The 23242-nt window shown below is 37.8% G+C and overlaps 1 protein-coding gene across 4 annotated transcripts in view; it reads left to right on the top strand.

Moving 5' to 3' along the window:
• The window catches only part of AEBP2 (AE binding protein 2), a 48242-nt gene extending 28314 nt beyond the window's left edge, over window positions 1-19928 (top strand). For 2 of the 4 annotated variants that reach the window (XM_039332890.1, XM_039332888.1), the window contains 5 exons: window positions 3896-4020; window positions 13111-13178; window positions 15099-15212; window positions 15527-15593; window positions 17732-19928. In XM_039332890.1, the coding sequence (XP_039188824.1) occupies window positions 3896-4020; window positions 13111-13178; window positions 15099-15212; window positions 15527-15581 (362 nt within the window). In that variant the 3' untranslated portion in view covers window positions 15582-15593; window positions 17732-19928. The remainder of the gene's footprint in view (window positions 1-3895; window positions 4021-13110; window positions 13179-15098; window positions 15213-15526; window positions 15594-17731) is intronic. The other 2 variants (XM_039332891.1, XM_039332889.1) reach the window with 1 other exon arrangement.
• The last annotated feature ends 3314 nt before the right edge of the window (window positions 19929-23242 follow it).

Raw genomic sequence — 23242 nt, 5'->3', positions numbered from 1 at the left:
ATAGATAGATCACAGCGTTGAATATATTTTCCAAGGCCTTCATGGGTGCTTTACCAAGTACTAGTCTGTGTTGTGTTTCTTGACTGTTCCTTTACTATTGATGGTTGATCCTAAAAGGCAGAAATTGTCCATTGCCACTTTTAAAAGTGGTTGTTCTTCACGATATCACTAGTTTCTTTATACAGTATATAATTTTAGTCCCATTTTTTTCACTTTTCTCCTTAACATTTATTACTAGAGCTTGCAGATCCTTTGTATTTTTGCTATCAAAGTAGTCTCATCAGAATAATGCAAGGTATTGATTTTTCTTCCTCCAATTTTAAAACTATATTGATTTTCTTCCATATCGGCTTCCCTTAATATATGTTCAGTATGTCAATCTAAAACTCTCTGTTTCACCTTTTGTTCACATTGTGGTTTCCTCACCTGTATATAGATTTCTCGTGAGGAGAATGAGATGTTCTGGGATCCCCATTTTTCTAAGCACATTCGTGATGGACATAATCAAAGGACATTCTGCAATAAATGAAACACATAGTGACTTATTTTTAGTAATAGTAATAGTAATAGTAGTAAAGTTGGAAGGGACCTTGGAGGTCATCTAGTCCAACCCCCTGCTCAGGCAGGAAACCCTACACCATTTCGGACAAATGGCTGTCCAGTCTCTTCTTAAAAACTTCCAGTGTTGGAGCATTTACTGCTTCTGGAGGCAGGCTGTTCCACTGATTAATTGTTCTCACTGTCAGGAAGTTTCTCCTTAGTTCTAGGTTGCTTCTCTCCTTGATTAGTTTCCACCCGTTGCTTCTTGTCCTGCCTTCAGGTGCTTTGGAAAGTAGCTTAATTCCCTCTTCTTTGTGGCAGCCCCTGAGATATTGGAATACTGCTATCATGTCCCCCCTCGTCCTTCTCTTCGTTAAACTAGACATTCCCAATTCTAGCAACCGTTCTTTATATGTTTTAGCCTCCAGTCCCCTAATCATCTTTGTTGCTCTTCTCTGTACTGTTTCTAGAGTCTCAACATATTTTTTACATCGTGGTGATATTCTTTGTCTTTTCTCAATTATCTAGCATTCATCAGCAATTAGGTCTCATGTCCCTTGGTCTTTTCTAAAGCTAGCTTGAACATCTGGCATTTTGTTTTTTTGTGTAGGTGTCTAATCTGCATTGAATGAGCCTAAGCTTCATTTTACTAGCTTATGAAAGCAAGGTTATTTGCATGATAGTTTGCTCATTCTGTTAAGAAACTTTTTTGGGTATTAATATGCAGATTGACCTCTTCCAGTATGTTGCCACTGTGCCACTCTTCAGGTTTCCTCCTATAAACCTAGTTAAAGCCTTTGCAATACTTCTTTTGTTTGCTGTATTTCAGTGAGTATTCTACTAGTTTCCTTCAGCCTTCTGACTTGGTAATGACTAACTTCATCTTTTAGTGCTAGAGGCAGATGTAATATATGAATACTTCGATATATATCACTGACTGATGTCACCAATGGGTTTTTCTTATTCCCACTACCTGTTTAAATATAACATTGTTTGTTGAGAATTATGAAGTGATCCGTATCTTCAGTGATTTGATCCTGCATGAAGGTATTCTTCAAAAAACTTAGCATTGTTGGATTTAATTCACTAATGCCAGATGATTTTGATGCATAATCGGCTAACGTGTTATCCTTGTCCTGTTGTTGTTTTTCTCTATGAGATATGTCTAACTATAGTGGGCAAGTAGGGAAAGAAATCTACCTCAATATATTTTTAATATATGCTCATTTGGTAGTTAAAATAGTCTCTTTGTTGAACAACTGAAGAGAACTAGGATCCATAAGCCTGTGCAATTTGTACAGCTCACCAACATGGATTTGGATGCCTTCCGAAAAAAATATTAGCACAAAAAGTATCTTTAAAAAAAAAAAACAGCTCAAATTTCAAAGTGTCTGTGAGCACCCATTTTCCCCATGACATTCCACTTGATTTGCAGTTCACACAGTGAAAACAATATTAGATCAAATACTTCTTCAAGGACATAAAAAAATAATGTTATTAAAGCAGCAAAGCATAATTCAGATTTTCTATTCACATTATTGTGGTTCAGTTGAGCTTAAATCAGTAGCGTTTATATGCTCAGTGTGATAAATGAAAATTTAACTTTCTTATATTTTGTATTTATCTCATCACCTTTGAATTGGATTCAAATAATTGCAACTATATTACAGCTAGTGTTGAAGTATTTTCTACAAATAAGCAGGATATGCAGGCTACCTGAATTAAAAAAAAAAAAAAAAGTCTTGGGGCCAAGGGGTAGAATTACAGCCCTGTGTGGTTCACACTAGCAGTAACCCAGAAACTTCTTGTATTGTTTGATATGTAGCAGTAAGTAATTACATTTATTGTACCTTCGTTAGTATTATGAAACTATTCAGTCATGAGAAGCTGTTGAATAAAGATAAATCTTCCATGGAAGAGAACTGGAAAGAGAAAGAATATCTGCTGTTATGCAAATATTTTATGAAGGAATTGCTTCTGGAACCTTATGGATGAACATCCACTAACCTAATTGTTGGTTGTATCTGAAAATGACCTTCCATAGCTACAAAAATATATGTATATTTACTGAGTGAGAATAACAGAGGGTAATGCCAAGTTAACTGAGATTAAGCACAAAGGTATAACATTGGAGATATCTAGCTTAGTAACAGTGCAGTGAAACCTCAATTCAAAGGACCATTAGAAACGGGGAATGTCTATCATTCAGCTTTTTGGTCTATCTTTATCAAGGAGCTGAAAGTCAAAAAAAAAAAAAAAAAAAAAAACCGACCAAGGAATCAGTGAGCAGCAAAAAAAAAAAAAAAAAAAAAGATAAAAAAGGCAGTACCAAAAGCTGAACCAGTTTATAATAAGTGTCAAGCCTTAAATGCTAAGAAGCTGGAAGCCAGAAATACGGTTGCCCAAGAAAGTACGTTAATGCACACATAGGCAACATATTTCCTAACCTATAGAGTTGTGTGTTCTGGGAGAGCTTGGCATTGATGTTTATTAAGTCCAAAACCTATTGCTTCACAAGACCTGCTAAAATTTTCAGTGTTTCTCAACCTTGACAATTTTAAGGCATGTGGACTTCAACTCCCAGAATTCCACAGCCAGCATTGCTGGCTGTGGAATTCTGGGAGTTGAAGTCCACATGCTTTAAAATTGTCAAGGTTGAGAAACACTGTGCTAAATGGAAGTTTGGTTATTCTTGCAATAATGATCTTGTAATACTAGTTGCTTGCAAATGTAAGTAAGGTGGCAGTGTGATGTGGTTGCGAAATAAAGTAAATGTAGTTTTGTTAATGTTATTACAAAGTGTATTTTTTTTTCAAATCACAGGAAGTAATAGTTTCACTTTATCTTCGTTTATCAGCTCCTTCCTTGAATGTTATGTCTAATTCTGAAAATGAAAAAAAAAAAAATCTAAATTGGAATAGGTCCAGAAAAGATCAAGGACATTGATTTGGAGACTGGAAAATTAACACTGAATGCACCGGGAAAGCTTAATTTGAAAAGAGGGAAATGTAATTCCAGTTTTCAAATACCTAAAAGGCTTTTTCAGAGGAAAAAGCCCTTCTAAACCCCACCCTTTATCACCTGAATGCATATTTTGGAATACTGCATTTAAATTACAAAAGATAAACTTCAGCGAAACATTGGCAGAAGACTTTCTCTTAGTAAGAACAGTTTGATAATTTTAAAAATAGGATCATTGTGAATATATTGAGCTTTACAGCCTGTGCTGTGAAAGCAAAAGGCATAATCTTTCTTCCTTAAGTAAGATCAAAAAAACTGAACTTTTAAATATGTTACATATACTCTTGCATTGTAGTTGAAGGCTTGCTTTGTTGTTGTTTTTTTTCTTCCTTAGCAAGACCGCATGACTTCTTTGATGCACAGACCTTGGATGCAATACGGCATCGAGCTATTTGCTTTAACCTTTCTGCTCACATAGAAAGTTTGGGAAAAGGCCACAGCGTTGTATTTCACAGTACTGTAAGTATTATCATTTACAATACTTGGTGTGTTTATAATATCTTCAGTATTTTCAAACAGCCTTTCTACACTGACAGTTACATTGTTGGGCATTGTTGCCACAGATTTAACTTAGATAATGTTACTCGACTGTAGTAGGGAAAATCTTCCACAAAGTCTTCTATGCTCTTCTTCCAAAAATATATGCAGTTTGTGTTCCTCTCTTTTTATCTTGTAGAACATGGAAGAACAACAGCAGCCCTATAAAGGGGCTGTGATTTCTCCCAAGTTTACCCAGCAATTTTCATATTTTAATTGGTTAAATTTATTTCCTATCCTTCCTCCAGGACTTCCTGGTCTACATGGCCTCCCTGCCTTCAGTTTTCTCTCCATTATAATTTGAGGCAGATTGTTCTGAGAGTGATCCATGGCTGTGAAAGAATGAGAACCTTGGTCTCCCAGAGGCTCATCCAGCACCTTAGACACAGCCATGGATAGATGACAACTTGAATTCTGCTCTCAGAAGTAGAATCCTAACTCTTCAGATAGTTCTCTGGGCTAAATATATTTATTTTTTTTCCAACTTGTGGAAAGTTGGAAAGAAAGTATGTAAAGAGGCTCAGAATTCTGTCCATAAATATGATGACTCTTCATAATAGAACACAAGGTGACAAATCTGGTGTGGCAGAAAAATTGACAAAAGAAAGATGGAGGCTCGAAAATGTCATGAGCTGGCCAGGGGCTGCCGACCCCGTAGAGAGGTAGGTAATAGAATAGTAGCTCAGAAAGCTGGCAGCTCCTGCATTCTAGGCCTGCCTTGTTTCTGTCACATGAATCAGAGAATGCAACCCATCCCCGTGTTTCCCTGTTCATACAGACACACGCATACTTACAGCATAAAGGGATGCAGAACCACTTGTTACTTCATACTCAGTCCAAGCGCCATCAAATCAGCGTTGACTCTGATTGACTGTGTAGCTATTCTTCAGGTGATCCGTCCTTTTAGGTCTCTTAATGTGGCATTCATAGTCATTATAATTGAATCTATCCACCTTGCTGGTGCTCATTTTTCCCTCTTTCCTTCCACTTTTCTTAGCATTATAAACTTCTTAAAATAGTGAGATCTTTGTGTAATGTGTGCAAAATATGGTAATTTGAGCCTGGTCATTTGTGTTACAAGTGATAATTCTGAATTGATTTGTTGGTTTCACAGCTAGCCATGATATTCTCAATAATCTTTTCCAATATAACATTTAAAAGTGTGAATACAGATAGTCCTCAGCTTATGACTATAATTGAGCCCAGAATTTATGTTGCCAAGTGAGAAATGTGTTAAGTGAGTTTTGCTCCATTTTACAACTTTTCTTGCCACATTTGTTAAGCGAATCACTGCGGTCGTTAAATTAGTAACACGGTTGTTAAGTGAATCTGGCTTCCCCATTGGCTTTGCTTGTCAGAAGGTCCCAAAAGGGGATCACATGACCCCGGGACACTGCGACCGTCATAAATATGAACCAGTTTTCAAGCATCTGAATGAAAATCACGTGACCATGGGGATGCTGCAAGGTCATAAGTGTGAAAAATGGTCATAAGTCACTTTTTTCAGTGCTGTTGTAACTTCAAACAGTCACTAAATGAACTGTTGTACGTCAAGGACTATCCCCTTCTCCAGAGTACATCTTTTCACTCCACCTTTTCCAGAGTCCTTTATTCCTGTAGGGTGTCATATTGTTAGCGTGATTCTACTCTTTGTAGATCAGTGTTTCTCAACCTTGACAATTTTAAGGCATGTGGACTTCAATTCCCAGAATTCCACAGCCAGCATTGCTGGCTGTGGAATTCTGGAAGTTGAAATCCACATGTCTTAAAATTGTCAAGGTTGAGAAACACTGTTGTAGATAGAGCCAAGTGATGGCATCTGAATACCTTTTCTAAGATCTTCCTTGCTATCCTGTCAAATATTACTGTGTGGCACATAAGTTATATACCATCTGAATGTCTTCACTGTCAGTTCTAAGACAGTGTTTGTTGTCATTAGTCTGGATCTCTTTATATTTAACCATCATCTCCATTTTTTTCACATGGTACTTGATTTTAATTAATGGAGTTGTCTCATTTTTTTCATCTGTTCCTTGATATTTATTGTTGGAATTTGCAGATCAGTTTCATCTGTCGGAGAAACGTCATCAGCAGAGAGCAGGTTATTGATGTTTCTTTGTCCAATTTTAAAATCATAATCATCTTCTTCCAGTCCACCTTCCCTCAAAATATATCCAGCATATACTTTGGATAAATAAGGCAATATAGCTTTGTCTCACTCTCTTTTCAACCTGGAGACAATTTTATTTTTCCAAGTTCCATCCAGACTATGGCTTTCAGTGAGGTGTTCTGGATTCCTAAGGACGTTCCACAGATTAATATGGACAACAAGGTCATAGGGCTTTCTGTAGCCAATAAAACCACTTCTTTTTAGTGTTCTGTGACAATTACCAGCATATCAGCAATGTCTTTTGTTCTTTAGCTTTTTCGAAAGCCAGCTTGAACATCTGGCATCTCTTTTTCCATTTTAGGCCTATAATCTGCATTCAGTGACACTGAACATCATTTTGCTAACATGCGAAATTAAGGATATTGTGCAGTAGTTGTACAATCTGTTAAGCCTCCTTTCCTTGATACTGGTATGAAGACTGACCTCTTCCAATCTGTCAGCTAGTCACTGGATCATTCTAGATTTGCTGTTGTCGTGTGATTGGAACTGTTATTAGATTCTTTCGTTTTCTATTTCTGTAGATGCTCCATCAATTCTTGTAGCTATCTAATTGCTAATCTGACTTCAGCTTGTAGTGCTGCTCACCCACTTCTAAGTAGGGAATATCTTGAAAGGTATCTTGGATGTTGAAATTTATATTGTGCAGTACTTTCAATATACTCTTCTCATCTCTATTTCATCTTTTCTGAATTACTGTCTGTTCCTCTTTTAGCATATTGGTTTGAGATTGGAATCTCCTAAGTTTTGTGATCTTTTGGAAATTTAATCTGTATTTTTCCCTTCTGTTTCTATTTTTTTTTTGTTTGCATGTATGTTTGTTTGTTTATATTTCTTTCTTAATTATATATAGATGCTGTTGTAATGCTGTTCCTTGTTTTATCGAACAGCTCTCTATATTTTTGGGTTTGGTTAAGTTTCTCCTGAGATCTTTGTCTTTCTTGGCTTTGGTTTCTTTCTCTTCCCAGCAGTTTCTGTCATCTGTACTGACATCCAATTTGGTGTCTTCTATTTCTTAGCCTGTGGCAGTCTAGTTCCATTTTTACCTTTTATAACAGTGGTTCTCAGCCTGTGTGTCGGGACCCCATTTGGGGTCGAACGACCATTTCACGGGGGTCGCCAAACAACACAGTCCGCCATTTTCCCCCCCTTTTCCTTAGCTGCGCTACTCCCTTTTATTCTATTGGCTTTTGAAAGCCAATAGAATAAACTCTTGAATAGAGTCTAATTCTATTGGCTTTCAAAAGCCAGTAGGAATTGTCCAGGCTGTCTCTGCCCTGCTGAGCCTGCCAAAAGTCCCATTCTGCAAACGGTGCTGCACCAGTTGAGTAGTCCTCGACTTACGACCGGTTGAGTAGTCCTTGACTTATGACCGGTTGGGGGGTTGCGGCATTAAAAAGGTTGAGATCCACTGTTTTATACCTTCTTCGGTTTCATTCCACAATTTCTCTGATTTTTCTCTCAGTGAGGTTCAGGACTTCAGAGAGTTCTTGATGTTCTTCTTGAAAATGGTAGATATACATTCAAGATTACATTGTGGAAACTTCTGGCTTTGATCTTCCTCTTTAGCTTGGGAGGGAACCTGCACATAATCAGTTCATGATTTTTTTCTACAATCAGCTCCTGACCACGTCTTTGCTGGTTAATTGATCTGTTACAGTTCTTCGTACCAATAATATAATCAGTGTGATCTTCTGTATTCTCCAACTGATGATATCTAAGTATTTAGAAATTGTTCTGCTTGAAGAATGAGCCGTTGCTAAAGAAACCAGAAGGTGATAAGTTGTTCCTGTTTCCTGGCCCCATACATAGCTACATTTTCCTCCTGTATTTCTAACTTTGACATTCCAGTCTCCAATCATTTTCAGATTGAGCTTGACCATACAACATGTCATCTTGCATCAGTGGTTGGAGCAGAAACTTAGATGAACATCATTTTAAACGACGTTGTCTGCAAATTCTAAATTCTAATTTGTTCCTCAACTGCATTGTACACAAGTCCTGTCCTTCTGAATCCTTCCTCACTTAAAGCGGTGCTGTTTCTTCTTCATTTTTGTGTCCTGGGTAATAAAACACTATGATTTTTCTGACTCAAAAGTGTCCAATTCCAATCAGTGTCGATTCTCTAATGGTTAAAATGTCAAGATATAATCAGCTCATCTTACTTTTTCTGCATTGAGCATCCCATATTTGTGGTTTTACATTCTGTGTTCCCACTATCGTTACGTCTTTGCTGCTTTGGATTTTCTTTTTCCTTACAGCAGCCTCAGCTATTGAACCACCTGAAGGGTTTAGTGTCATAAATATCATTAGTGCTCCAAAAGAGCCTCAGATGTTCCTTAATGGCATGTTGACTTAAGCATTTGTTACCTGACAGTGTATTGTCGGTCACTTTATCTAACTATGTGGTTACTTGGTAAAACACAGGAGTTTATGACTTACCATGTAGTATGAATCAAATCAAATCAAATCAACCTTTATTGTCAAAGTACAACATGTGTGCAATGAGATTGGCTAAGCCTCCCTTCGTGCACCCCCCCCTCGACACAATTCACAGTGACAACAACACTGAAACTTTGCTGTCATTAAAGTGACCATCTATCTCTACAGTGTCTTCCTATATCTCTGCTGCCTGATGTAAGTGCCTGTTTGCTTTAGGTAGGTAATGTACATGACCTTCATGGTTTAGGTGACCCTGCTTGGCACAGATACTTTTGGTGTGTATTCCTGGTGCGCTTCACCCATCTCTCTGTCGGGAATCCCCTTCCATCACCACAAGAAGATAGCAGAACAGGACTTCAGGATGAGAGGGTGAAGGATGCAGAGAATAAAATATGAACATTTCCTATGGGCAGAGCTGATAAAGAGATTGGAAAGAATTCCCTACCTTGCTTGAAAGCAGTAATGAGAGAAAATAGTTTTATTTTTGTAAATGTTGAATAGATGACAGAAATTGTGCGATGACTCTATCAGTCATTTGACTGTTCTTTCCTACTTAGTTCCAGGTGTATTTTGGAGCATGGTCTCCATCGTTATTAGAATTTCCTGTGACGTTTTAATTGATATTCCTCTTTGCCAATAGCTAGGCTATGGATGAGGCTTGTGGAGGTTATTGTTCAAGATATCCAAAGGATTTCCTCCGACTCTTAATTTTTTTAGTCACCTTCACTTATTTCCACTTGCAAGATTGTCATAGAAAGAGAGGATGATTCTGACTATTTGGCTGCCCAGTGTCCCACCTTCTTTTGGGTTAGTACTTAACGTAAATTTTCTTCATCCACGAGTGTCCTAATTACACACCTTTTTTTCAGTTGGCTCCAAAGTGCTTCATAGCCCTTCTCCAGTCTTCTATTGCAAAACTTAAGAATGACTGTGGATCGATTGTCTGCATTATAGGGAAGGAGACGAGATCCGAATGGCTACACTTGGACAGAAGCCCCCAGTGCAGCCATTTCTGCTTAGGGGTATTGCTGCTTAGTATGTTGACATTGGACTGATTACAGTTAGCTATAATTAGCTGCTCTACTCCAGAACTTGGATCCAAATCAAAGCCTGGAGGTTATTATTCAAATCTTAAGTCTGTGGTTCTGGAGATCTAAGTGCAATATCCGAAGATGGATATAAAAGTGAGGATTTTGCAGATTTGAGAATGAGAATTATAGCAAGACTCTGCAATAAAATTCTGGGAGAAGGCACAGCTGCTTTAAGCAGCGGCAGGCAGATGCTGTATGAGCGTGCTACACGTTCCAAAATATTTAGTGGCTGAAACTAAACAGTGCAATATGGAAGAGTAACTAATATCTTTTGAGTTATTTCTGTGGTTCTCCAGGAGAGGTCAGCAAAACTCCATTTGCATATATGTAACCCTTATTCCTGGTAAAGATTGACTTTTTCAAAAAGTCTGCAATAGAAATGGGAAAGTTTGTTTGGTGCGGAAGGTATAATTCCTATGTCAGAATCTTTGCTCTGAAAATGTTCCTGCAACCATTTGAAGACAAATCAAGCAGTACTCTTGATTGCTGATTTGTGGCTGTTTGCCTCTGCTTTGGGAATCTGAGCAAAAGTCTTCTCATGCAAGTTTCCTCTCACCCAGATGACAACAGGAGCTTAGAAAATAGCCTCCGTGGACTTTCTCTTCATGAGGAACTTCACCTGTTGATTTTCCCATTGCCCTCGATAAGGTTCATAGTTGCTACTTGGTGAAATACTTTCTGAGAGATCTTCTGAATCCACAAAAAAGGGTATTGAAATTAGTGCCCTCCAGATGTTTTGAACCAGAACTTTCATAATACCATTGACCATATTCTGGCCATAGTTGTTGGAATGATAGTCTAGACCAGGGGTAGGCAACCTTGGCTCTTTTATGACTGGTGGACTTCAACTCCCAGAATTCCTGAGCCAGCCATGCTGAGGGGAAAGGGAGAGGTTTCCAAGCTGAGCCATGCTGGCTCAGGAATTCTGGGAGTTGAAGTCCACGAGTCATAAAAGAGCCAAGGTTGCCTACCCATGGTCTAGACCGTTTAAATGACACTTACAATGTAGTTATGAGTTAAATTCTTCTACCGTTGTCTTTTGATATCTTGATTGATACATAAAATATAAAATCTGGCCAGTTGGGCCCCCCTCTTTCTTGGCTTTTGTATTTGTGAAGTGCTTTCCATAGGCCTGAAAATAGAGTTACGGTACATCCAGACATGGTGTTTCTTCCAAATCCATCTTGCACCTATCTTAATTTTAAGAAAATAACATGGAAACAGGTAAACTATTTCAGGCATGTTTTACATCACTTGTAATTTACAGGTTTCTAGAAAATGTTTTTATAATCAGCCTTTTATTTCTGTTTTATATAAGTTTGTTGTTAATGATTGCTAGAATACCTGACTAGCATTTGACAACATTTTTATACTTTGAAAGATTGCCTTTAAAAATATACTTCTATAAATCTGAACCTTTGCTAATAATGCTGCATTAAAGTTTTGGGAGCTTTCTTTTAGAATGAGTATAAGAATTGAGTATAAGAATGGAATATTGCATCCAGTTTTAGTCACCACGATATAAAAAAGATGTTGAGACTCTAGAAAGAGTACAGAGAAGAGCAACAAAGATGATTAGGTGACTGGAGGCTAAAACATATAAGGAACGGTTGCTGGAATTGGGTATGTCTAGTTTAATGAAGAGAAGGACGAGGGGGGACATGATAGCAGTGTTCCAGTATCTCAGGGGCTGCCACAAAGAAGAGGGAGTCAAGCTATTCTCCAAAGCACCTGAAGGCAGGACAAGAAGCAACGGGTGGAAACTAATCAAGGAGAGAAGCAACCTCGAACTAAGGAGAAACTTCCTGACAGTTAGAACAATTAATCAGTGGAACAGCCTGCCTCCAGAAGCAGTAAATGCTCCAACACTGGAAGTTTTTAAGAAGAGACTGGACAGCCATTTGTCTGAAATGGTATAGGGTTTCCTGCCTGAGCAGGGGGTTGGACTAGATGACCTCCAAGGTCCCTTCCAACTTTATTACTATTATTATTATAATTTTGGGATGCAGGGTAAGAAAATAGTAGTGCACCATCATTTTACTTTTCGTATTAGAGGCTAATGTTCAAACATAATTTAGAAGAGGGAAGCTCCTATGAAAACACCCTGTGCCGTAATCACTTAGGATGAACTCCGATTCTCTTTAAGAATGAAGAATGTCTGTAGCTTTCGAGCTTAAGGCATAAGGCAGCTTCCCAAAGCCAGAATAAATACGCAGTTTTACATAATGGAGGGTTACAGTTTTTTGTTTCTTTCTCTAATCAGTTCCTTTTCTGATTGTACCTTACCAACTCCCATGCTTGAGGCAGGCTCACTTTTTCTATTTACTTAGATAATACATATGGCTGTCCATCTTAACCCAACAACTCTGGGCAGCTAACAATATTAACACAAAAATACATTTAAAAATAAACATAGAAAACAAAACATTCTCAGTCCCCAGACTTGCCTATATTGGGCTGCGCTAACAATGTGGCCTTAACACTTGAGGGGAAAAAGTCAAATTGAAAAATTTTTGAGTGGCTTAAACAGCACCCTCTTATGCCATGGCATTTAAGTCCCGTTTCTACATTTCTTCAAGCAACGTTATCCACAACTCTTTATCTTTCGTGCTTCTAAATTTCCCAGTGACCCATTAGCTTTGAAAACAGCTCCAATTCCGGTACATCAGTTACAGAATTCTAGAAACATGTCTGAAACTTGCAATTACAAGCTTATTTGTCTGCGTTGCTTTTATCCTGTGGTTAATATTTCTGCAGAACTTCAAGACGTTTCCAATTTGGGGCTTGGGCTACTTCTTTATGCAGTCCATTCATGAAGTTGAAGGCCAAACAACAAATTTGATATCTTTTACATGGGTCAAGCTAAGAAACGTAACTTTTTTCTTCCACAGGATGCAAAATATATAACGTGTGAAAGCTTTGCCCAGCTGGATACACTCCAGCTGTTTTGGGGTGGCAACATGGGATGGACGCTTTGAGAAAGGCAGCTACTTTATGTCAATGTTGGCCATTCAAAAACGAGTGGACTTCAATTCCCAGAAATTTGTTACAGGAAATGAGAACAGTTATTAAATAGGGAACGTATGGATGTATTAGCATCATCTCACATAAATTTGAACATCATCTCAGTAGCAAACTGTTTTTAAAGAAGAATAAAGCTGCTTTAATGATTATCAGAATCCATGAAAAAAAAAATCTGCAACCCTTAAAACACTTTTGGGCATAAAACATTTGGACCAGATATTTTTAAGGACAGGGAATTCAAGAAAGAACATAAATATTTCAAGTCACTTTTCTCATGTTTGCTTTTAGGTAATAGCTAAAAGAAAAGAGGACTCTGGAAAAGTTAAGTTGCTGCTTCACTGGACTCCAGAAGATATGTAAGTATTTATACTCAGTAGTACATAATTTGGACACCTGCAAAAATTAGGATATTTCCTATATTTCACACAGCATACACAGAATTTACAACATACTGAACAAAAGAGTTTCGTGTGACTCAGGCTTACAGGACTGTTATAAAATTGTGATGGAAAATTAAATTTACCAAGTTAATTCATGCATTTGCGACTACATTAAGAAAAAGTAATATTCATTAGGAAGACAAAATGGAAAGTGACTTTGACTCTTATTACAATACTGAAGACATTCATAGCCTGAGTTAATTTTTGTTCGAGGTGTTTAAACATATTGGAAAGAAGGTATATGTTTTTGCCCTATGTTAATTAGCACTTTTCCAAAACTAAACAGAAAAGACGGGCAATAGCAGAAATATCCTTATTTGTATAATCAGTAAATACAGTATATATTGTTGAATTTTCTTTAGTTTTTTCATTGAAGATGGATATGATGTGTCAACTTTTCTAAAGACTGCAAGCGTTTGTTACTTTGTTAACACCATGGAAGCAGTTGCTAAAGGCACTTTGAAATCATTATGGAAATATATGTTCGTTACCAGTATTAAAATCAGCAAAGCTCATTTGAACTATAATTAGCTTTTTCAATAAACAAAAAGTACAGGATATCAGAAATTAGCAATTTCTAAGCGGTATGTTCACATATAGAACATGTATCTCCCTTTTTCCTATCTTTTTCAACAGAGACATAATTCTGTTTTAATTTTAGTTCAGTTTAACTCAGTTCAGTGGACAGGATAAAATGTCCATCTTTCAATTAAATTCTGGAAAGCTCCTTAAAATTGGCCAAAATAAATCTGTAGAAAATGTCTTCCAAATATTTGCCATTACTTTTCAAAGTAGACACTTGTAGTTCAGTTTCCAAATTGAAATAGGTTCTAGGTTTTCCACTAACCAAAGTGTATTTAAAATTTACCTTTTAGTTAGATTTGAAGAGCTGATGCGTGGAGATTTAAATAAAGTCACTGCCTGGGGGCGCCATTGTTTTGAATAATAATATTAATCATTGCAATTGATGCTACTTAACGTGAGATTTTGAAAAGCTCCCAGTAGATAGACTTCTTTCCTGTTCAGATGTAGCAACACTGAACCTGTAGGAGCCTACACCCCTAAGAAGCTTTGAGGAATTCAAGTTCTTGCATCTTTGCCTCTTTTTAGGGTGCAGCCCATTGTGCTCAACGGTTAAGAGCCCTGAACCTGTCAGCTGGAAAGCTGATAGCCTGGGTTTGAGACCCGAGCACCACACAACGGAGTGAGTTCCCATCCTTGCCCCAGCCCCTGCCAACCTAGCGGTTGTAAATGCAAATACATAGACACCATTTTGATGGGAAGGTAACAGCACTCTGTGACGTCATGCCAGCTACCTGACCATGGAAATGACTTCGGATAGCGCTGGCAACAACTAGCAGAGTAAAATCCATGGGGGCTCCTTTACCTTGTTGAGAGTGCTATCCTCAGAGCCAAACTAATATCCTTGTTATCACTTCACATAGAGAGTTTGAGCTACTGACAAATCATGTAGAACTAGAAGGTGGTATATAATTTTGTGCCTACAGATGTTTAGTTTAATTTGGGCAAGTCTCATATCCCAATCATCATAGCTAATATAGTAGAAATAAAATGTTGCTTTCTGAAAGAGGTGGAGCCCTTTGTATTGGGGGGGGGGAACCTTGTCCTGTAACAAAAGGTTTGGAATTACACTCCAATAACATTTAAGCTGATTGTGATGCTCACATGGAAGCAGATTTCCAGTTAAATCTTTTTTGGCAGTGCAACATTGATGTGGACTTTATTTCCCATAAGAATTGACAGCAGCTCTTTTACCAGTAGTGATGATAGAGAGCGAATCACTGACCTTTCTTGAATATTTTATTTTATTCATAGTCTTCCTGATGTGTGGGTAAATGAAACTGAAAGGCATCAATTAAAAACTAAAGTAGTTCATTTATCAAAACTACCAAAAGATACTGCTTTGCTTCTGGACCCAAACATATACAGGTAAATCTGCGCATTTCTGGATGTTCTCTTTGCTCAATGTGACTTGATGCCTTGCGTAACTTTTTGAAGCTGTACCAGAGCTGCTATTCAGTGCAGGTAGCCAAAATAGTCAGTATTACTCCTCCTTGATAAGTCACCTTCACTAATGTTTTTGGCAGATGTTAGAGGGAAAAAAAACATTTCATTACTTTGACAGCATCCAGAAGTTAATTTTCAAGGCCTGAGGTCACATGACTGCTTTTGAACTTAAAACTCTGGCGGGTAAATATGTGTATTTACCAAGTGTATTTTACTTTTTTGTGCTTGGTGTACAGAAAGTCTAGTAAAGGAGGTACATTCAGTGGAATCCTGAAAGATCACTTCTCTTAAGATCCCATGCTGGTTTGTATACCAATTTTTTTAAAGTCCAAATTTATCTTTTTTTTAAAAAAAAAAAATCGCATTCTGTTCAGCCTGTAATACATGTAGTATTACTTTAAGATCTTAGTGCTCCGTGCCATTTAAACAAATTAAATGCCTCTTTTCTTTTCATTTTGGGGTTAGGATGGGGACATATCATAATTTACTTTTGAACTTTACTATACAGTTAGATTCTATATATTTTTTTCATAAGTATGATTTTGTGAAAACACTAAATGTCATTTCCAAAAGCGAACTGGACTTCCTTGGGTTTTTTTTTCCCTTGAAAACATTTCGCTTCTCATCCAAGAAGCTTCTTCAGTTCAACTTCAGAGATGTTGGATGAGAAGTGAAATGTTTTCAAGGAAAAAAAATAAGAAAGTCCAGTCGCCTTTTGGCAAAGCATTTTTGGGACAACCATGACCTGGATGATTGAGACTTTCCATAGACTCTATAAGTGTCCATAACTATATCTTCTGTACTTTTTTCCTCCAAAGGTAATCTGAAAAGAACTGATTTATGATTTTATCGTCAAAGATATAACTAATATTTTGCTGCCATTGGGTCTTTTAAATGTTAGAAGCTCCAGATTCTAGAACAGGGGTCTTCAAACTTGGTCCTTTTATGACTTGTGGACTTCAACTCCCAGAATTCTTTAGCCAGGCACGTGTGTCTGGCTGAGGAATTCTGGGAGTTGAAGTCCACAAGTCATAAAAGGGCCAAGTTTGAAGACCCCTGTTCTAGTGCCTAATAAGTGCCGTTACCGGTAGTCCTTGACTTAACAATCATTCATTTAGCGACCATTTGACTGTAGAATAGCACTGAAAAAAAGTGACCTGTCCTTGCATTTACAACCATCGCAGCATCTCCATGGTCATCTCCAAAATTCAGGCACTTGGCAACTGGCATGTATTTATATCAGTTGCAGGGTCCTGGGGTCACACAAACACCATTTGTGACCTTGCCGTTCAGCTTCCAACAAGCAAAGTCAACAGGGAAGCCAGATTGGCTTAACAACCACGTGATTCATTTAATAACTGCAGCGATTTGCTTAGCAATCACGGCAAAAAAAAAAAAAAGCTTGTAAAATCAGCTGCAATTCACTTAGCAACCACCTTGCTTAGCCACAAAAATTCTACTCCCAATTCTGGTTGTAAGTCAAGGACTATCTCAGGTTGCAGAGATAGGAGAGATGTGGTCCCAAAACACTGTGGAATTGTTGTTAAGTGAATGGAGGCTAATCATCCTCATTCTGACATCTTCTATACACAGCAGTATGTTTATAGAAATGTATACTATAGGCTCATCTGAGTCCCTTTTAGCTTACCTTTTACCTCTCATACTTGAGATTAATCCATTTAAATTTTGTTTTGGGAAAATACATGCTGTTAAAAAGTATTATTGAACAGAAGTAATCACAATGGCTAAATTTGCAATATGAATGATAAAGCAGCAATGTGGCCCTTACCATTTTCTTGAGCCTTCAATTATGTACAGTGCAATAACGTACAATCACAGTTCAGACCTGGCACCACTTTCTGAAATCCTCTCCTTTTTAGTCCGTTTCTTAATTAAATATATGAAGCTTTGAGGATATACACAAAAGACTTTTTGGCAATTGCAGTCTTGGTCAGAGGTACAAGTGGGAACAAGGCAGATGTTCCCATTAGAAATAATGGAAAATATTGCGATGAATACAGCTTTGAAACTTCATACCGGCCTCAGCCTCAGTGTGAGAAAGATGAAAAGTTTAATTAATCTTTTTTTTTTTTTTGTGAAGTGAGCGATGTGAGTCTGTTTTTGATTATTATGAATATTTTCTGTTGGGTCCTTTACCCTCTTTTCTGAAAGATAGTATCGCATAGTTATCATCCATATCAGTATCTGAAGAATAAACAGAAATATGGCATTCCTTCTGCTTCCAGATGTTTTGAATACTTAACTTTTTCCCACTGACTTCAACCTGGCCGTCTCCTCAGAAAACACACCAGCCTCTTTCCTGACAGTAGAAGTATTTTTCCGTAATGCCGTCTTAATTCCCAACAGGGAGAACCTGTTAACCAGGGCAAGTTAAACTTTCTTGAGAAGCCACCAACGCTTGTGTTTCCTTTTCCTTCTAGAACAATGCCACAGAAGAGATTGAAGAGGTAGAAGTCGACTTGGTGGGGGCACTGACCATGGAATTAGAATTGCACATTCCTTGAGTCCTTTACCTTCATCCCACTGACACACATAACCCACACAGACAAGGCACACCCATCCCCTCTGTGCCCAACTGCTGCCAGCCTATGATTGGTCTAACCATTCTGTGAATGAAGTTGAAGCATCTATGGAATATATTATATATAAATGTCTAACATACCTTAATGGATGGTACAGTAAGAGGTGAAGCAAAAGCTTCTCTAGCGTGCATCACCAATGTTTTTCTTTTCAGTGACTTTTATGAAAGTTGTATTGGATGAACGGGCAATCGCTGAATTGCCAGGTGAAAACCATCCTGGCCGTTGTTATTCACGTTTTAACTTTTTCTTTTTTCTTTTTTGGTAAGCAAACTCTTGAAATCTCATCACTGATAAGCAACAGCTAGAGAGAATTCTTGGCGAAGCGTCTCCATTGTCACTTTAGTGAACTTGTGTCCAATCACATAACCTTAAGTGGTGGTATCATGTTTAAGCAAAATGGTGGTGGCATACGTTGATTTTTAGCAGAATATAAATATATATATTCAGAGGAGGTTGATCAGTGTTACGTGTTGCTGTATATCCGATCCTCTTCATAAGATATTACTGTATATTAATCAGACTATAATAATATCTATAAAAAAAAGAAAGAAACAACATTGGTTTTATATTCTATTTGGCTTTTAAAACTCCAGCTGGCTTTTAAAGATTATATTGTCTCCCTTTCCCTTCTTTTGGCTTAAATGTTTCTGTTTGTCCCCCCCCCAAAAAAGAAAGTATTTTTTAAAAAGAAGCATTTAAAAATACAATCGTTTATGCACCAAAGTTGGCTATGAAAAGAATTAAATTGCTTCCTCACTTTATTAAACAAGGAATTGCGGATTTTTTTTAACCCTACAGGACTAGAAAACTTGTGTACTTTGTTTGTCTTGTATTGAGACAAAAAAAAAAAAAGTTGCATATAGAGAATGGGATGTTGCTTGTAAATAGTTTTGCAGATTTGTAATATATTTTTATATCGCAAAATGTAGATGTTTTTTCCTAGAGGCATGGAAGTTAAAATGTATATATTATGGTAGAAATAATATTGAAGGATATTGTTATGTCATTAGCGCTGCCAGAATTTGTTTAAAGCAAGCACCTTTCTTAACAATAATATGTCTCTTGGATTTCTAAGAGACTCTATACTACTGTTATAAGAACAAAACACATAAAATATCCTTTCAGAAATCTTTGAAGGATACAGAATATCCATAGAAGATTTACAGCACCTCACTGCTGAACATGGATATGAAATCAATCTTTTTCCTTGCTTGTTGGAAGGAACAAATGTAAAATAAATGACTTAATAAGGTGGCTATATGCAGTCAGACTGCATGATTAAACCCTTCCTGTTTAGGAGGATTTTTTTTTAATTTTATTTTATTTTATTGGTGTTTTGTTTTTTTTTTTGTTTTTTGCATTACTACAGCAACATTTTTACACTATTTTTTTTTAATTAAACAGCAAATAAATTAAAAGTCTAAAGTTTTGGGAGATGGAAGTTGGGGTGGTTCCCCCTACCCCCAATTGTATAAGGAGAGCTGCCTTAATGAAGGTAAAATGCTTGTTTGGTTCCTGGTGAATTTAGAACAGGGGTTCTCAACCTTCGCAACTTTAAGACTCGTGGACTTCAACTCCCAGAATTCCTCAGCCAGCAAAGTTGCCAAGGTTGAGAACCCCTGATTTAGAATGTTTTCACAAACATTTAAATTTTATTATTGTGCAGATCAGAAGCACTGCTGACATGGAACGGTTCTAGAATACTGTAGTTGTTTGACAATGGTATTTCATAAAGATCTGTGGCAATGTAACTATTTAATAACAGATGCCGTTTGTTTCGTCTTTTTGTTTTTAATTTTGCTTAAGCACTTCAGTTACTGCTTTATCTTCATTAAATGGTCATTTAACTGCTTGGGTTCTCTTTCTTTAAGAAGTATAACATTGCCAAATAGGTGTTTTCAGATATAGTTTGTATTTGTATTTTTTTTAAAACTCTTATTGTTTCATGAATCTCTTATATGCCATTCATAATTGACAGATGATTGTAGACTTTGCTGGAGTATTTTTTCTAATAAAAGAAAGCAAATGCAGCTACGTTTTAAGGTTCCGAATGTCCTTCATTGGCTATTGAAAACATTGGAGCACACTGTGCGAATTATGTTATTTTTTTTCTGTTCAAATAAAAGTAGAATTTATATATTATTTATACTATTTATATATTATTAAAAGTATTTCAATACCACTTTTCATTACAAAGCAAGATTTAAAAATAAAAATGAGACAAAAACCAGAATAAAGGCCAGGATTAACATATTTCATTGAAACACAAATGCAGGTAGTCCTCGAGTTACAAATGGAATGGAACCTGCCCATTCCATTCATAACTCGAAAACTCGGAGTGAATCTCGTACTTCGACCGAAGAAAAGGCTTCCGACAGCTGCATCCAGCCTCCGGAGGCATGCAGAAGCATCCCCCGGCCTCAGATCCGGGCAGCAGCGGCCTGGAAAAGGCCTCCCAACGCCCAGATCAAGTCTCTGGAGGCACGTGGAAGTGTCCCCCCGCTTCGGTTCGGTTCTCTGTTGCAGAGAACAAAAGCCTAAAGTATCGTGAGATCAGTGGCGTGAGATCTTACACCACTGATCTCACATGATCTTGCGTTACTTTAGGCCTCCATTCTCTGAACGCACCAAAGGCCTGGAGCAGCCAAGAAAGCGAAGGATCTCAATCTTCGCGGAGGGAATATTGAAAGCCTGGTGCCTAGGGAGACCTAGGGTGGGGCTGGGGAGGGAGGGAGGGAATAACCAGGGTGAATGTTGCAGTGCCACTGCGGTCATTCGTAAGGGTGAACGACTGCTGTGGTGCAGCAACATTCATAATTTCGGGACTTGCTCGTAAGTACTAGGGGGCAATTATTGTGTAACTTTGAACCTTCACTAAGGGAACATTCGCAACTTGGGGATTGCCTGTATAGGTGTTCCTCAACTTAACAACCATTTCTTTAGTGACCGATCAAAGTTACAGTGACACTGAAAAAAGTGACGTGACCAGTTTTCACAGTACCATTGCAGCACCCCCATGGTCACGTGATCAACATTCTAGTGCTTGGCAACTGGCATGTATGTATGACAGTTGCAATGTTCTGGGTCGACGTGATCACCATTATAGTAGCAAATTGGTAAACCAGTGACTATTGAGAAGTATAAAATATTAGATGGTTTTTCCTTCTCCCCTTCTTAGTTTTCTATTTTCAATTTAATTTTTTTTAAGATTAATGATTGGGTTTTTAAAATAAATAAAAAAAAGTAATAAAGATTACAGGTGGCCCTTGCTTACTGAGGGTAATTGGGACCTGAAAGTGACAGGGTAGTAAGATACGACTTCATGCGACTTCATTGAATTAATGACAGCAGTCCCAGTTACCGTGATTAAGTCAAATCCCGTGTGGTGACAGGGTTTCTCACACACACAATCACCCTTTGTGACCTCTTGCCAGGTTCCCTATGGACTTTGTTAGAAGTCGGCAGTGAGTATCCAAATAGAAACACCCTTGGCACCTGCAGAACTTAAACCTAGTATTCTGTGCCCTACAATCTGGGCAAACCGTTCGGACCTTTTCTCTAGGTCAGGGGTAGGCAACCGTGGCTCTTTTATGACTCGTAGACTTCAACTCCCAGAATTCCTGAGCCAGCCATGCGGAGGGGAAAGGGAGAGGTTTCCAAGCTGAGCCATGCTGGCTCAGGAATTCTGGGAGTTGAAGTCCATGAGTCATAAAAGAGCCAAGGTTGCCTACCCCTGCCCTAAGTCACTGTTTTTTCAAGTATTTGAAGAGTGCCCATTAACTCCACTTGGTTTTATTTCCTTGGAGCTAAATATTCCTAGTTGCTGCCATCTGTCTTCATGCCACCTAGGTTTCTGGTCTCTTGACTGTCATAGTTGTCTTTGAGTCAGTCTCCCATTGGCTAATTTTTTTCATGCCAAAAATGGACACACTATTGTAGTCAAGACACTGTTGGTCTAATCAACAGGCAGTGTTTTGCAAATCTATTTATTCAAGGAAAACCTGCATTTTTTCCCCCAGATCTATCCCATTGCTGACTTCAGTTTAAAATCAATAGTCCAGAATGGGCTACCAAGCACACCCATATGGGTAATGTAGAGTGAGTGGAAAAAGCATAATCAATGACAATCCATTTGTGTTTAAGTTTTGCATATTTAAAGTGAGACGAAGTCTCTTTAGAGAAGGGATGGGCAATTATGGCCCCTTTTACCACCTGTGGACTTCAACTCCCAGGATCCCTGAGCCAGCAAAATCCTCAGGTGGTGAAGGGCCCATAGTTGCCCACTCTACCTTAGAGTCAAGTTCTACTCAAACTAAATGAGCGTGTTATCTTGGAAACAACACAGAAGTGGCTTGTCATTGCCTTTCTTCAGGGTGTTATTTTTAAAAAAGGTCTATTCAAATAGAAACCATGTTTCAATATTCACCTTGCTTAATTACTTTTTTATTTTTTTAAGATAAGTTAAAGCTGGCTGGGTGATGCCCTCTGGTATCATAAAGTCTCAGATCAGCCTCACACAGCCTAGTGTAGAGTTGTGTTTAACAATATAGAAATAATCTGAAAAGTAGGCCTTTCAAGAATTCTTTTTTTCAACTTTCCAATCTATGCTATAACCCAGTCATCTTTCCTGCGTTTCACCTGCTTAGGTTTTCAACATCAGCCAAGGTCACTTAGTTCTGCCACCTGCTATAAATCTGAATCCTTCCATTTTCTTCTGAAGTGTACTAATCTGGCCCTTTGATGGATGTTTGTGAAGGACAGAAACACCCAGTTATCAGAAGGCAAATTGATGAGATTGCGGTCTTATCACCTTATGTAGCTGTCCAGGTACTCTTTTCCTAGGCTGTAACCAACAGCATTTATTTTCCACAAATGCCTCTACAACATTATACATAGAGCAGAAAATCATGAGAGCCAATTTGGTTCAGTGATTAAAGTGTTGGACTAACTAGGAAATTGAAGTTTTAGTCCTCCTTTCTTAGGCATCACACTTTCAGGCCAACTCACAAAAACAGAGAAGTGGTGTTGGAAAACCTGTACATTGGGATGCATTTTAAGTGCCCTGGTAATTTAATCTGATGTATAGTGTGGCTTCAGCTAACATGTCTCCTCCGTTTACTAATATATGGGGAGGGACTTGTGAGGCAAAGCTGTTTTCCCAAATCTCTTAATTTCTCTGTTTTCACTCTACGTAGAGCAGTTTCTGGATTCAGCTACACTCTGTTAAAAGCCTTGAATAAATAAGCAGAGTCTCTGAACTCAAGTTATACCTGGACTTTCCTCCTCAAAACCCAAATGTCTGTTTTCAGAGAGAAAATCGTCCCATCTAGGCAATGATCTTGGATAGTT

This window comes from Crotalus tigris, unplaced genomic scaffold (genome assembly GCF_016545835.1).
Source record: "Crotalus tigris isolate CLP2741 ecotype Arizona unplaced genomic scaffold, ASM1654583v1 scf7180000024469.1203045, whole genome shotgun sequence".
Lineage (NCBI taxonomy): Eukaryota > Metazoa > Chordata > Lepidosauria > Squamata > Viperidae > Crotalus > Crotalus tigris.
Note: the sequence above shows the minus strand (reverse complement) of the source record. Positions and strands in the feature narration are given on the sequence as shown.